This window comes from Tupaia chinensis, unplaced genomic scaffold (genome assembly GCF_000334495.1).
Source record: "Tupaia chinensis unplaced genomic scaffold, TupChi_1.0 Scaffold000013_1, whole genome shotgun sequence".
Classification (NCBI taxonomy): domain Eukaryota; kingdom Metazoa; phylum Chordata; class Mammalia; order Scandentia; family Tupaiidae; genus Tupaia; species Tupaia belangeri.
Window position 1 is genome coordinate 1169550 of NW_006159443.1, and position 16201 is coordinate 1185750.

A 16201-nucleotide genomic window follows, 5' to 3' on the forward strand; every position below is an offset into this window, starting at 1 on the left:
TACAGTATTTTTTTATTGCAGCATTTTGACTATGATCTCACATGAGGTCAGGAATTTTCCACTTCTGGTCAAATCAGTGCTCAAAAAGTCTCAGATTTCAGAGCACTTAGGATTTCATATTTTCAAATTAGAGATGTCAACTTGCATTTACTTGCGCATTAATTACAACACAAAGTAAATACATTGATAAAATGATTCAAATCTCAGTTTAGCAGACTGGCCATGCATTTCTAATTTGAGTCTTTAGAATCCATGAAAAATTAGAGAAAAACTAAAATTATAAGGGAGCAGAAACTGAGGAACAGCAAAAAATTCTTGGTTATCAGATACAGAGCAGAGATTAAGGAAGTTAAGAGGTAGAGGGGTAGGGGACTGGCAAGTGGCATAGTGGTTAAGGGCGCTGACTTTCACATGGCTGACCACGGTTTGAGTCCCGGACCTGGTGGCTTGCTTTCTCACTTTCTCCCCCTCTGTCCCTCTCTGGTCAAGTTAAAATAAATAAATAAATAAATTTAAATAAAATAATTCTTTTTAAAAAAAGAGGTAGATGGGTAAGCAAGAGAAAAATGGGCAGAAGCCAATACTCAGGAGCTAGTTGAGTTACATTAAGGACAAAGAATCAGGGATGATGTCCAGGATTCCTGATGAAATGTCTGGTCATGAATGAAGAAACCTTCAACCAGGTTTCTCTGAGGCTCAGCCATACCACCATTCTGGCTTAGAATTTCCATGTAGTTCCATTTCCTCATTAATCTCTCTGATAAAACTCTATTCATCAACAAGTTCCACTGAAACAGGAGCACCTCTCAGAGCACATTACATGGGAAGTCCCTTAATTATTCTTAATTAATTACTCGTAGGTTTTTTTTTTCTTTTTCTTTTTCACCTTAATCACTTCCAAAAAAAAAAAAGTTTGAATGAAAGTGATTAATTATAACCCCCATCCTATTCCTATAATAGTGGATGTTCTTACAGAATAAGCAGATCTAGTAAAAATTTATCCTTCCTCAATCTACCGAAGACTTCTTGGGATCACAAAAAACAAAGCAGAAGTAGATTTTGGAAACTAAGAGAAAGACACTATTATCTGTTAGACTCAAGAGTCATGTGTATGCATTTAGTAAAATTAAAAAAAAAAAGTGAGCCAATTCTTTCCCTTGCTTATCCACCTTCTACAGACAATATAAACAATATTATTTCTTTATATTAAAATAAATTAACAACAAAATTGGTTACACTTTAGGAAGGCTAAAAATAAAAACTTATTATTTTTAGGATTCTCCTGTGTGTGGGGAGAAGAATTGCTAAATATGTCAACGTTATTAATTCTTTCTTAATTTAAAGTTTGTAACAACAATGAAATATAGCTTCTATCTTCATAATGGCAAGCAAGGTATAACAGTTTTAAAGCCATTATGCTCTGTTGGTGCAAAGAAATTTCAAAATTAGGTCTTGTTTTGAGACTGTGATGAATTTTTGCATTCTTTTAGCACTAGGTATCCAAGGAAGAGATTCCCAGAGTGCTTTATGCACTGCTAAAAACCTTCCAAGCAACAGTAAGTAAAAATAAATCTTTACAACCCGAGAGCTTTGAATTTCCATAATGCCTTTTACACTAATAGAACAGTATGCCATTAGTCACAAATTCTAACGGAATTAAAATTGTAATATTTTCCATATCATCCATGAAGAATACGATACCATAACTTTTATTCCTGTTATCTTTTTTTTAATTGCCAGAAGGCACATGTGCTGTCACCAGAGAGACAGAGATGGAGGAGAAGAGCACCACTCAATGGGGGCTGGTCATGCTGCAATCCCTTCCCTTATTTCTTCATTCCATAGCGTATGATGCATGCAACACATGCACCTGGTGTATTTTTCAAGCTACCGAGGTTGGAATGAAAACCCACAGTCAGCTATGTGGGATCTGGCTTCATTCACTACTAGGTTATGGGGTCAGCCCTTAACTTTTTGTATTTGGATAGTATTTATATATAAATACTGTAATACAATTTAATTCCCCATAAAATATTCTAAGGTCACACAATTTATGCAGGTGCATGTGGAATTCATAAGAAAAAAAGTAAATGATAGTATGTCTTACCTTCCATTCTTATTTTCCGGTACCTGAGACTTTACTTCAATTACATTTTTTAAGTCCTGGTCTCTAAAGGAGAAGAAAAAAATAAATAAAAAAATAAATAAGTACACACACACATCAAGAGTCATGTGTATGCATTTAGTAAAATTAAAAAAAAAAAGTGAGCCAATTCTTTCCCTTGCTTATCCACCTTCTACAGACAATATAAACAATATTATTTCTTTATATTAAAATAAATTAACAACAAAATTGGTTACACTTTAGGAAGGCTAAAAATAAAAACTTATTATTTTTAGGATTCTCCTGTGTGTGGGGAGAAGAATTGCTAAATATGTCAACGTTATTAATTCTTTCTTAATTTAAAGTTTGTAACAACAATGAAATATAGCTTCTATCTTCATAATGGCAAGCAAGGTATAACAGTTTTAAAGCCATTATGCTCTGTTGGTGCAAAGAAATTTCAAAATTAGGTCTTGTTTTGAGACTGTGATGAATTTTTGCATTCTTTTAGCACTAGGTATCCAAGGAAGAGATTCCCAGAGTGCTTTATGCACTGCTAAAAACCTTCCAAGCAACAGTAAGTAAAAATAAATCTTTACAACCCGAGAGCTTTGAATTTCCATAATGCCTTTTACACTAATAGAACAGTATGCCATTAGTCACAAATTCTAACGGAATTAAAATTGTAATATTTTCCATATCATCCATGAAGAATACGATACCATAACTTTTATTCCTGTTATCTTTTTTTTAATTGCCAGAAGGCACATGTGCTGTCACCAGAGAGACAGAGATGGAGGAGAAGAGCACCACTCAATGGGGGCTGGTCATGCTGCAATCCCTTCCCTTATTTCTTCATTCCATAGCGTATGATGCATGCAACACATGCACCTGGTGTATTTTTCAAGCTACCGAGGTTGGAATGAAAACCCACAGTCAGCTATGTGGGATCTGGCTTCATTCACTACTAGGTTATGGGGTCAGCCCTTAACTTTTTGTATTTGGATAGTATTTATATATAAATACTGTAATACAATTTAATTCCCCATAAAATATTCTAAGGTCACACAATTTATGCAGGTGCATGTGGAATTCATAAGAAAAAAAGTAAATGATAGTATGTCTTACCTTCCATTCTTATTTTCCGGTACCTGAGACTTTACTTCAATTACATTTTTTAAGTCCTGGTCTCTAAAGGAGAAGAAAAAAATAAATAAAAAAATAAATAAGTACACACACACACACACACACACACACACACGTCTTCAGAAAGCTTATGGAAATGTGTATATGGAAAATTATGGATAGATTTTAAAATATTTTTGTCCCAAAATAAACACTTTGATTTTTTTCATAAACTTGGTTAAATACCCCCTCTGATTCAGTTGCAACAAAATTTTTAAAAATAAGCAAATATTAAAATAAAGAATTTAAAAATCAGTACACAATCTTAGACATAGTCGTTCTTGGTTTATAAAATAAGGGAGATTAGAAATTCGAAGCTGCATTATTTGATAATAAAACTCATAAATCAAATAGGAATGCTTGAATTACACTTAGAGAGATAAAGAACTAACTTTTTAGAAGACTTGGGGAATCTGGTTGGAAAAGAAATCACGGATTTATATTCACATTCAGCTAACACTTAATGATTACTGTGTCACAACGTGTGTGTATTTTCACATGGATCATCTCGTTCAGAGCTCGCAAAATTTGACAGGACAGTATTGGGGGCTCAGAATTTTTCAAGGACAATTAAATGATTCATGGAGAAGTCAAGATTTGAGAACAAGTCACCTAGCCACCTGAAATTAATTCTTGGATATTTTACCTAAAGGCTTTATTCAGGCTTTTGGGATATGAAGACATGAAAAACCAACCAAAACTTCGAATGAACAATTTATAACATGGAGGATAAATGGGGTGATTGGATTCTTAAATCTTGGGCTGCATTAATGATTCGGCACTCCTCCATGAGCTACAAGGTCTTCTGATATGTGATTTATATATTAGCCATGTGTATAGTGGTATAACTGATAGTTCTATGGTGATTTTTAGTTTGTTTGTTTCTTTTGCTTTTTATTCTTTATTTCATGAGTCTGGAAAATGTTGCCATTGTCATGAACCCTGCGGGGTAGAAAGCATTACTTAGGCGTCAGAACAATGAGACCCATCCCTTCACTTACTTCCTTGGGCAAATTAGTCAACCATTCTAAGCTTCATTTTGTAAATTAAGATACTAATATCCAATCTCATAGGGTTGTGGTAAGAATAAATGAGCTGCTATAAAAATAAAAATGGCACAATGACCCCATTTGTGGTAAACTGAAAAAGCATAAATAAAAAACAGTAGAAGTGCTACAGCAATAGGTGCTATTGATTCCATTCTTACTGCATTTTCATTTTTATTTCTGTCCTAAATTTTTGCGTCTTTGAACTTAACAGCAGTTCTTTAAAATTTCCTTTCTCATGGCTCCCAAGAGTGGGCTTAACTCTTTATTATATATGGAATCAATATGTGGATGCCCATTCACAAAATTAATATTGATAAAGATGCAAAATACATAAAAATGTTCTCATCTTTATGTGGAGTAGATGCAATACTCTTTTTAATTACACCCAACCTTCAATAATTGATACATTATGCAAATTTGGCAGCATTCCCTAGCCACCTTACTGGGCTGTTGGGAAAATCATGACATATTTTGGCATAAAAAACATAAAAAAATATATCATGACTTTCCCAGTGACCTAATAAACCTCACATTTAAAATATTAGTTGCATGCTTTTGATAATGTAGAAATTAGGGTACATTACTTTTTAATGTGAGTTACAAAGAAATTTGCCAGTTAATGCATGTAAAAATCATGAGATTTCAGAAGTAGCTCAGAAATATCAAATCATTTCATTCTGCAGTCCGAATGATGTAAAATTCAAAACTGAATTCCTCAGCATAGCTGCTAGAACTGAATAAGGTAACCTTCCAGCTTGCACCCTGAAAATTTAGAAATGAAGACAGAGGGTTTTGAATTTGCCAAACTCTTGAAAGTCTTTAATAACTGCTAGAACCACCTTCTTGGCAAAAAGAGCCACTGTACCATCTTGATGGCTTTAGTCATTAGGTGATCTTTCCTTCAATGCTTTAAGTAATACTTTACTAAAGACTTGGAGGTAATGGAATAAAATAAAATGAAGTATCGTAGTATTCCACAATCCATTTTCCTAGGATTGTCAGACAGGTATGGTTGGCAGGGGGAATGGTCAAAGATTACCAGGAAATGTAAATTTTGCACCATTCAAACTTTGTCCCAGGGAAGTGATTGTCTCTATGGCTAATACTAGAGAAATTGAGTGTCATTTTTCTAAGGAAACTGGTAGCTTGCATTACACCTTGAGAGCAGGGTCGTGTTATTATGACCTCACATTGCCTTACACATAGTAGCTACTCCAGAAATTTTTGTGGAACTAGCTTGTGTGAGTTTAAGCCACCAGGTCCAGGACTTGAACCATGGTTGACTGACTACACAGGAATCCAGTGACATAGACATTATGCCAACTGCTGGTCCCATTGTGTTTCTTTTCTTTTTTACCCCACTCTCAGCCCTGGCTTCATTTAGTTGTGTTTTGTTGTGGTTTCAATTGTATAACCCCAAAATTCATATGTTAAAGTCCTAACTAACAGTACCTCAGAATGTGATTCTATTGAGAGACAGGGTCTCTACAGAAGTAATCAAGTTACATGACTGATGTCTTTATATGAGGAAACTTGGATTCAGACACACACAGAGGAAAGATAATGTGAAGACACAAAGTGGAGGCAGCCATCTACAAGAGAAGCAGAGAGGCCTGGGATAAGTCCTTCCTTCAGTCTCAGAAGGAAACAATCCTGAAGACAACTTGAACTCCTTGAATTCCTGGCCTCTAGAATTATGAGAAAATGAATTTCTGTGTTTATCCCACCCGGTCTGTGATACTTTGCCTCAACAACCCTAGCAAGCTAATATAGATCTGCTTCTACCCTCCCAGTAGATTACATCTATTTCTCAGCCTGATGGTGGGCACCTCGATTCCTCTGGCACATTCCAGTCCTGGCTGCTGCAGATACTGCTTCCTTGCTCTGACTACAACACTCATCCCAGCCATTTTGGACCGTAGTTGAGGTGAGGAGGAGCAAGAATGGGTTTGAAACTGAGGAAGGAGGGAAAGCCAGACCTTATCAATCCAAATGCAGGTAGATAATTCAAGGTCAGAACCTCTGCAAATTTTCAAAGAAGCATCCTCCCAAAGTGGCACAATTAAGAATCATCAGATAGACTATTTTATTATTGGTTTCATAGATTTTTTTTCCTTGTTTTATTAACCAGTATCACATGTCAAGTTTGGTAAGTGGTAAGATTTCAATCTAAATAATCTACTCTAATGTTTAAAGCAAAATAGAAAGTTCCAGATTATGAAGAATACAAAACTGTATTTGCTATGCTTATTCACCCTGATCAATGTCATCAGCTAGATTTAAAGATGCAATGAAAGAAATTCAGACTGCTCATAAAATTCCCAAATTAAAGAATATAAAAATAAATCTTTGTTCTTTAATTAAGACTACATCTATTGCATAGTGTCTTTTATGCTTTGGTAAATGATGAAGAGCTGTGAGTCAAAGTGTGAAAAATAGATTTTTATAGAAGTCCAGATAAATGCCGCTGAGCTGAGCAAACGATTGATTGCAAAGCCTTTCCACAGCAGTTGAAGTAAGACCGTATAAATTTGTTCATGTACAAGCAGTTGGAATTCATTCCAAGAAAATCACTAATTCTTGGTAGACACAAGGAATTGCTAATCACCAAAATTTTGCAACTAATGATTTTTTTTAAGTTGATTTCAAATGTTTAGGGAAACTATAGGTTACCTATGGGATAAAGCCACAGGAAAACTTTTTAGTATAAAAATTCATCCTTGTTGAGGGACCAGCAGATGGTGTAACAGTTATTTTGCTGGACTCCCACATAGTTGATTGCGATTCCAGTCCTGGACCCAGTGACTTAAAACTCACACTGGGTGCATGTCCAAGATCCTGAGAAGAATGGAGAAGAAGCGATTGCAGCATGGCTGTACCCTCTGGGCGAAGGTGTGATTTCTCATTTTTCTGTCTCTCTGTCTCTCTCTGGCAAGCACACATAATCTATCGTAAAAATCTCTCCCTAAAAAAATAATAAATAAAAGAATTAATCCATGTTATACTAGTGTAATTCATTTTCCATTTCCACATTAAGGAATGTAACAGTCCCTTATAAAGCAGATTAAGACAAAAACAGAAGTTCCTCAGACCTAGGAATTATGTCTCTTACTCTTTAACTTTTTCTAGGTGCAGTTCTGCATGAGAAAGCAATATTAGCTCACTCCAAACTTTTCTTCCTCTGTCTAAGGGTGCGGGAGATATTTATTAATTGAAAGCAATATATTTCTCCATAGATAGTTAACTTAAATTGCTTTTATAGAATGTCAAACACATTGACTAAATTAAGAGCCACAATGTAAGAAATTTACTACAGCTTTTCTTTTATGCCAGAAACTAAATCTCAGACATTAGTTTAGTTCAAAAGGAATATTTGCTTCTCTGAAAGCAGTACGGCATGTAGTCAGATAACTGGTATAATGCCTGAATGTATTGACATAACAAAATGGGCCCAACCTTATGTATTTTACAATTGCTTTCAATGAGGGAATGTTAAATATTTTATATGAAAGAAATCACAAGTCCATAGATAAGTGGGACAATTTAGATGTTTATGTAAGATGTACCTCAGAATTTCAGTGGCTCGAATTCACTATGATCACTGAGACTATGTCATGAATAAGAGATCTGCTCAAGTAAGGAGATCTGCCATAAGAAGTCAGATTTCCTTCTGTGTAGTTTCATTTGTAGGGCTGAGAATGTTAGAACTGGTAGGCAATAACCTTCATCTAGATGGACTACCATAAGGCATTGATTAGTTTGAGATTTCACCTTTAATATTTGTTAAACACCTAATAAGTGACAGGTATTGTGCTATACACTATAAACATAGAAATGAATAAGAGAGACCCCCATCCTTACCCTTAACAGTCTTATAGTCAGGGAGAGATGATTAAATAATAATTTCCTCTAAAAGTCAAATGCATTGGAACAGGAGGTTCAGAGAACTTGAGAATATCTAGATGAAGCACCTGACAGGGACAGTCAGGCGAGCTTCACAGAGCCTAGATAAGCTTACACCTGAGGGATAATAAGAAGCTATCCATACAATAGTGATGCAGGAAGACGAAGAATGTGCAAGTCAGTGAAGAATGAAGTGTGAGCAGTGTTTGCTTGTGGTGGAAAGTAGAAAATGGAGCTGGGAAAACCCACGAGGACAAATTATGGCGGGCTTTGTGGAGCAGGTTAAGGAGCAGGACTCTTATCCAAGGCAATAGGAAGCCATTGGAAGACTAATCAGGAGAACGACATGATCAGATTTGTGTAACTCCACAGTGTGGCAAGTGAATTGAAGGACAGAAGGCAAGCCAGGCAGCAGAGGGCCAGTTAGGAAGCTGAACAGTCATCTAGCTTCTAGTAATAGTGGGGATGGTGAGGTGTCTTGGACCACTTACTGAGGTCACTTAGAGAAGCAGCCAAAGTGACTCAGTGATTGCTAAAGGGGAATGAAGCAGCAGACAGAGTGAAGGTTATACCAGGCTTATATCTTGAATAGAAATATGAGAAACATGCTTTAGGAAGATGGGATGGAACTCTTTTTTGGTGGAATACTAAAAACTTGGAGTTATATGTCTTAACAAATAGAAACTCTTAAAAAGATGGGAGTAAATCAGAGTCAGATAGTGACACAGTGGTAAAACATGATGTGTTTTGAGGCTGACCCATATGGAAGGTTCTGGTTCTCATCTAGAGAATTTCCTGAGTACACTAGGCATGCATACATGTCTAATAACCTAGGGCTAGTAGATGCTGGAAGTAGATCATGGCATCAGGACCTCATTGGGAGTTCTCTCTCTCTCTCTTCCTCTCCCTCTCATTCTCTGCCTCCTCTCATTCATAGAATAAACAAAGTTTTAGAAGATGAAAGTATAATGCCACAAATAGTTAAGAACATTTTCTCTACATCAAAAATGCCTTTTCCAACTCTAATGGCATTAGTGTTGCTCGATGCTTTTAAGTATTCATTTGGGGACAGAAATTCAGTTTGAATAATTAATATAACAACAGTTTATAGGCTATAGATTACTGAATATCTGTCTTTAATGTTGGTTCATGAAAATGTGATTAATGTTGGTTCATGAAAATGTGAAGCTATGCCTGCTAAAAGTAACATTTCTTGCCAAATGAATGAAAATTCTGCGCGCATCTGCCTTTGTTCTGGTTGTTGTGTTCCTAGAAGGAGCCTAGGGATGCCTGCTTACATTCTGATGGATGACTGAGGCTTATTCAGCCCCTCACTGTGAATTAAATATACAGCTGCTGGGAATGTCAGCAAAGTCACATAAAAGAACTCCGATTCACTGCTGTGATACCACTAAGTAATCAGTGCATATGTCACATTGGACTGATGGAAAAGGGTCTTGTGGCTGTTCTTTACATGGGAAGGCACTTTTAAATATCTTTCTCTTTACCTACATTGAAATCAAGAAGGCAGCATGGATACATTATGGATACAGGTGGCTGAACTCACTGGATGAAGACACTCGTCTCAAATGGACCATTTAGTCTTTCTAGCCTTCTTGCTCTGTGATAGTTCTACATCCTGGCTGACCATCAAATCTGGTATACTATTAAAGAGTAACCAAACACAGTTTAGGTTATATTTGTGTATCAAGCTGACATTTTTTAAACAAGATGATGGCCAATATTCAGAAGTTTATTTTAGGAGTAATTATATCTGTAGAAAGGAACTTCCTTCATTATATAGATATTTGATTAAGAGTTGCTGAAATACAAACTGCCTTTTCATAAAATTAGCCTCTTCTATGAAAACATAAGACAACACTCCATTGTCAACATAGCTCATTTGTTAGGCAAGGAGAGAGGGAAGAGGTGTAGAGGGTGTGGAGCGAGAGAGAAAGAGAAACATACTGTGCGTTCCACTGTTCTTTATCACATGATGTAGTAATTGAACCTAACCACTTCCAATATGACTGGGGATAGACTAAAACTGTTATTGATTAAAAGAATAATCTACCCCATAAATATCACCTACCAAAAGTGATTATTCTATGTAATGAAGATATTTTATTTTTTTAAGAATTATTTTTCTTTAACTTTATTTATCCATTTATTTCATTTATTTTAATTTGACCAGAGAGGGACAAAGTGAGAGAGAGAGATAAAAAGTAAAAATGCAAGCGGCCAGGTCTGGGACTTGAACCATGGTCAGTCATGTGAGAGTCCAGCGCCTTTAACCACCACACCACCTGCTGGCCCCCTTAACGAAGATATTTTCATATGATTATCAGTAGTAGAGTCTGCACCAAAAGTCTGCTGTTATTTCAGGTACTAGAAAATTTCCATGTAGCAAATGCTTTCTCTCCTCCTCCCTGTCATTTTAACAGTAATTCTCTAGAATAAGGATATGTAATTATAAGCTTTTTTTTTTTAAGAGAGAGAGAGATTTTTGCTATAGGGTGTGTGCGCTTGCCAGAGAGACACAAAGTGAGAAATCACTCCCCAGGAAGATGGCCACACCTCAATCCCTTTTTCTCCATTTTCCACTTACGATTTTAGGCACACGTGCACACATACACCCAGTGTGAGTTTCAAGCCTCCAGACCCGGGACTCAGATTGAGGTTGACCATGTGGGAGTCCAGTGACGTAATCACTATGCCATCTGCTGGTCCCATGATTATAGCTTTTTACTGGGTATGGGAAGAGGAAAGACGTAGGAAATATAAAAGATAGGAGAAGAAAGTCTGAGCTGATTTAACCACAGGTCTTTGTCCTCTAGTTATAATATCAGAAGTACCTGAGCTCAAATTCAGGTGTGCTTTCTTTCTTGAGAAGTTATTTAGTAGCTTTGAGTTATAATGTCCTCTTCTACAAAATAAGGTGCATGAGTATATTTATCATGGGATTGTTATGAGGATTAGATGCACGCAAATTGCCAGTCCCACTGAAGATAGATAATAAATCATAGGTTCTTATTAACACTTGTTTTTCATTGGTCTTTGTACCTTCCTCCTTTGAAGATCCCAATGCCCCACTGATTAAAAACATACAAACAGCAAAATAAGGCACTGAGGCAGAAAACAATCAAGATGTGGAAGCTAGGCCAATCTGTGTGTTACACTGTCCTGGTGGACTCAAAGTGATTTTTTCATGTGTCAATTTGTTGTCTTTATCTCAGAGCTCTGATTCCCAACTATATATTAATTATGACAAAATTTCAAGTCAGCAGAATGATTTGGACATGTATCTTTTTTCCTTTTAAATTTTATTTATTTATTTCTTCCATGATGGATAGACAGAAAGAGAGAGAGGTACCACCAATGGGATCTTTCGTGCTGTAGTTTTAACCAACCAGATCACAGGTACGCAACCAGTGTACTTAGGGAGGTCCCAGAATGCAAATTTAGGATCTTTTCCATGTGGGTCTAGCTGAGTTACCACTACACCACCATCTGGTCCCAGTTTGGAGTGCTGATACACTCTGGTGCATTACCTATTACTTTACTATCTATTAATAAAGCACTTTAAGTGAAAGCTATCATATTAAATAGCAAATTATAAGCTATTTTCAGAACTCAGAATGGAAGCTCATGAGTAAAATCTGATGCAACAGTTTATGGGCCCATATTAGCGTGAAGCCTGAGATTTTTGAAGACACTGAATATTCTTTATAATGCTCTGTAGATATCCAGATAAATCACCAATTTGGTTCAACTTCTTCAAAATATTTTCCGTTCTAATTTAATTTTATTCATTTTTTTTTAGTTCAGAAACTCTTTTTTTATATAGACAACAAACACTAAGTAGTCTTATAGCAAATAAGAAGCCCAAATCTGATTCTAAAATATTAATAGAATAATTAATTCCAGAAGGGTGCAACATATTTTCTCATTGACAGAAGACACATGGGTTATAAATGTGTCTATATTTCAAACACTAAAGACAAATAAAAGCCTTCTTGAAAAATAAAAGGAAGGAGGAAAATTTCTACTTGAGAAGCTTGGGAACATGTCAATTAATCAGGCTAATTACCGATTAGTGTTTCTGATAGCTGAAGGTTTCACTTTGATAAGGTTATCCAAGTCTTGGCTATATAAAAGAGGAAAGAAAAAGTTCAGATTAGTAATAAGGTTTGGGTTGTGCTAGGTCAATAAAGCAACATTATAAATCCACTTCATCCAGGGAAATAGATAAAACATGAATTATCTGCTTTTATTTGATTACCTCTGATTGCTTCTGATTACAGCAGGATTTACTTTAATGAGGTGATCAAGATCTTGGTTTCTTTAAATAGAAAAACAAAAAGATCAGAGATATAATGTTCTTTTGGTTAAATCATTACAGTTATAAATCTATTCAAAATAATAATAAAATATTTTTTCTGACCAAAGCACATTAAAAATAATATAGTTCTATTACCTTTGGTTCTTCATGAGAATTTCAGGATTCACTTTAATGAGTTTATCAAGTTCTTTGCTCCTTTAAGTGGAAAAAAAATAAAACAGCTTGGGTTAGAGATAACAAAGGCTCAAGGTCACTGGAAATAGGAAGAAAGGATTATGCAATAATATGAGATAGATTATTTTGGTATAGAATGGACATGAACATGTTTTTTTGTTTTTGTTTCTTTTTAATTGCCAGAGGGCACATGTGCTTGCCAGAGAGATAGTGAGACAGAGAGAGAAAGCACACACCATTGGAGCATTGTCACCCTGCAATTACTCCTCCTCCATTTCTCCATCCAGTGGAGATTTGTGGCACCCACATACATGCTTTCCAAGTCACTGGGGCTGGGATATGAACTCTGGTGTGCCATTGGGCATCTGGCTCCCTTAACCACTAGTTCATGAAGTCAGTCTGTGAATGTTTTCTAAGCAACTCAAGGGAAGAATTAGGCTGTATCAGAAGAGAATTTCAGGATTCACACATTTCGTTGCCAGGATGTATCTACGAGGGCAGGTGAATTAAGTGCTCTACCTCGAACATGTGGGCAGTAGCAGTTTTACACTCTAAAATGTTTTAACATTGAAAAGCTACAAACTGATCCTAATGTCCTTGTCATTTTTTTTTTTTTGAGAGGTTTTCGTTATAGGGCGCGTGCACTCGCCAGACAGACAGAGAAAGACATAGAGACAGAAAGCGAGAAATGACCCCTCAGGGGGGACGGTCACGCCGCAATCCCTTCTCCTCCATTCTCCTCTCGGGATCTTGGGCACGCATGCACACGTGCCCGACGTGAGTTCTAAGCCACCAGGTCCGGGACACGAACCGCGGTCGACTACGTGGGAGTCCAGCAACATAGCCATTACGCCAACTGCTGGTTCCCATGTCCATGTCATTTTAAAAATCATATTTAGCAAAGAAGGATAGCAGCATTTTTTTAAAAAGAAATAAGCTCTAAAATTGCATTATTTTAAATGTAAGGCTTGGCAAAGTGAGCTCCAGCAATCCATTGTGACTTTTCTTTCCTGTATGACACTGAAAGTGGAATTAAACTCAGTTATTCTAATAATAGTCAAATTACCCATACTCACATGCCCACTCTCATTTGAAGCTCACCTGTTTATTTTTTCAGCCTCAGAACAGTATTTCTTCCCATCTGGTTTGCGATCATTCACTGCTTCACTATAAACACCCTTTTTACAAGGGCTAGAAAGTAGTGACCTTTCTAAGTGTTGCTCTAAAGCTCTTTTTAACATTTATTCAGAAAAAATACATGGCAGCCACATTGGCGAAAAATTATAGGACTTGTTTTCTGTAGCATCCGGGACAGCAACCTGTCTGTACTCCATACCCCTTAATAGTTCCTCTTCCTTACATAAAAATAAAATACATGCTATTCATCAAAACAATCGATGCATGGTTAGGAACTGAAGCCATTTAGAAACGAATAATGGGGACCAGCAATTAGCATAATGGCTACATCACTAGACTCCCATGTAGTCGACTGCAGTTTGAGTCCCAGACCCAGTTGCTTAAACTCACGCCTGGTGCATGTGTGTGCATGCCCAAGATCCCAAGAGGAGAATGGAGGAGAAGGGATTGTGATGTGGCCATCCCCCCCTGGGAGGGGGGATGATTTCTCACTTTCTGTCTCCTGTCTCTGTCTTTCTGGCGAGTGCATGCGCCCTATAGCAAAAACTTCTCCAAAAAAAAAAAAACATAAAATAAAATAATGAAAAAGGTCTGAGTTAAAGTTTACTCTTCCCTCCTCCAGTCCTCAACTTTTCCATGGACTATTCTTTCCAGCTCAGAGCTTCATTCAATTTGATCTTTTCATCATGGTTCCCACATGTAGGTTAACTCGATTTCTTTGAATTATCTTTTATAGTAATATTCTCAATCAAAGATAATCAATTAGTATTTATAAATCTTATTAAATGAATCATTGGCATATGAGAACTGTCCAAAACATAATTTCTTTGTACAAATTGATTGTAAAATCTGCTATAAAACTAAATTGTGCCAGAAATACAACAGTCCTTAAAATGAGATTAATCTTACATATTAAAAGAAAAAAATACAAAGAATAAAATTTTAAAGAGGGGACCGCATGTTTATAAGTTACATTTTTTTCTAGAGGTTTTTGCTATAGGCTGTGCACGCTCACCAGAAAGACAGAGAGAGACAGAGAGAGACAGAGAGACAGAAAGCAAGAAATCACCCCCCAGGGTGGATGGCCATGCCACAATCCCTTCTCTTCCATTCTCCTTTCGGGATCTTGGGCATGTACACACACAGCCCCACCGTGAGTTTAAGCCACTGGGTCCAGGACTTGAACTGTGGTCGACTACATGGGAGTCCAATGACATAGCCATTGTGCCAACTGCTGGTCCCCATGAGCTACATTTTTAACACATAAAATTAATCACAACATTTTTACTGTAACTACATATAATATTCATGTGTCAGTATAATTAAGAGTATGATAGAAATACAAAAACAAACTTGAGAGTTTCCATACTCACTGTTTCTGCTGAGCATATGAAATTTCATTTATTCAACAATCTGAAACAATAACACTCAAACCACTGTTTTATAAAGTCCAAGAAGGGACTTTAACCACTTTGTGCCACCTGCAAAGTGGTTAAAGTGCAGGACTCCCACATGACTGACCCTAATTCGAATTCAGACCCAGCAGCTTGAAAATTATCCCAGTGTGTATATGTGCATGCCCAAAATCCTGAGAGGAGAATGGAGAAGGAATTGCAATGTGGCCATCCCCTCTGGAGGTGAAGGGGTTCATTTCTCACTTTGTTTTTTTCTGTCTCTCTGGAAAGAACATGCACCCTATGGCAAAAATATCTCTTAAAAAAATTAAAAACCCAAGGTACCAGCAGTTGACATAATGGCTATGTTGCTGGACTCCCATGTAGTCAACCATGGTTCGAGTCCCGGACCCAGAAGCTTAAACTCATGCCGGGCGTGTGTGCATGTGTGCCCAAGATCCTGAGAGGAGAATAGAGGAGAAGGGACTGTGGCATGGCCAACCCCCCAGGGGTGATTTCTTGCTTTCTGTCTCTCTGTCTCTCTCTCTCTTTCTGGCAAGCACACACGTCCTATAGCAAAAATCTCCCCCCCAAATTTTTTTTAAAGTTTAAAAAAAATTAAAAACCCAATAAGAAATACTTTTAACATCACAGCTTAGTACTTCTTTTACAGGCAAGCAGACAGAGAGAAGTGTACACAAATACATATATATGCATACATTAAAACATAGATTTCATGATATAATACCATTGCTACATAAGAACTGCCATAGTTTTTATTCAATTCATCCTATTTCATTGAGAAAAAAATGCTGATAGCCACTACTAAATTAATTATAAGACTTTTAATGGGTTGTACCACACAGCATGAGAAACTCTAGCTCACAAAACATAAATAAAGGACTTCCCACAG

General features: G+C 36.6%; 1 protein-coding gene across 4 annotated transcripts in view; it reads right to left on the bottom strand.

Moving 5' to 3' along the window:
- Nucleotides 1-16201, bottom strand: part of SCEL (sciellin) — a 130726-nt gene that overhangs the window by 15454 nt on the left and 99071 nt on the right. For all 4 annotated transcript variants that reach the window (XM_027769758.1, XM_027769757.1, XM_027769756.1 and 1 more), the window contains 4 exons: nucleotides 12719-12778; nucleotides 12524-12583; nucleotides 12332-12388; nucleotides 3233-3295 (listed from right to left, as the gene is read on the bottom strand). In XM_027769758.1, coding sequence (XP_027625559.1) covers nucleotides 3233-3295; nucleotides 12332-12388; nucleotides 12524-12583; nucleotides 12719-12778 — 240 coding nt within the window. The remainder of the gene's footprint in view (nucleotides 1-3232; nucleotides 3296-12331; nucleotides 12389-12523; nucleotides 12584-12718; nucleotides 12779-16201) is intronic.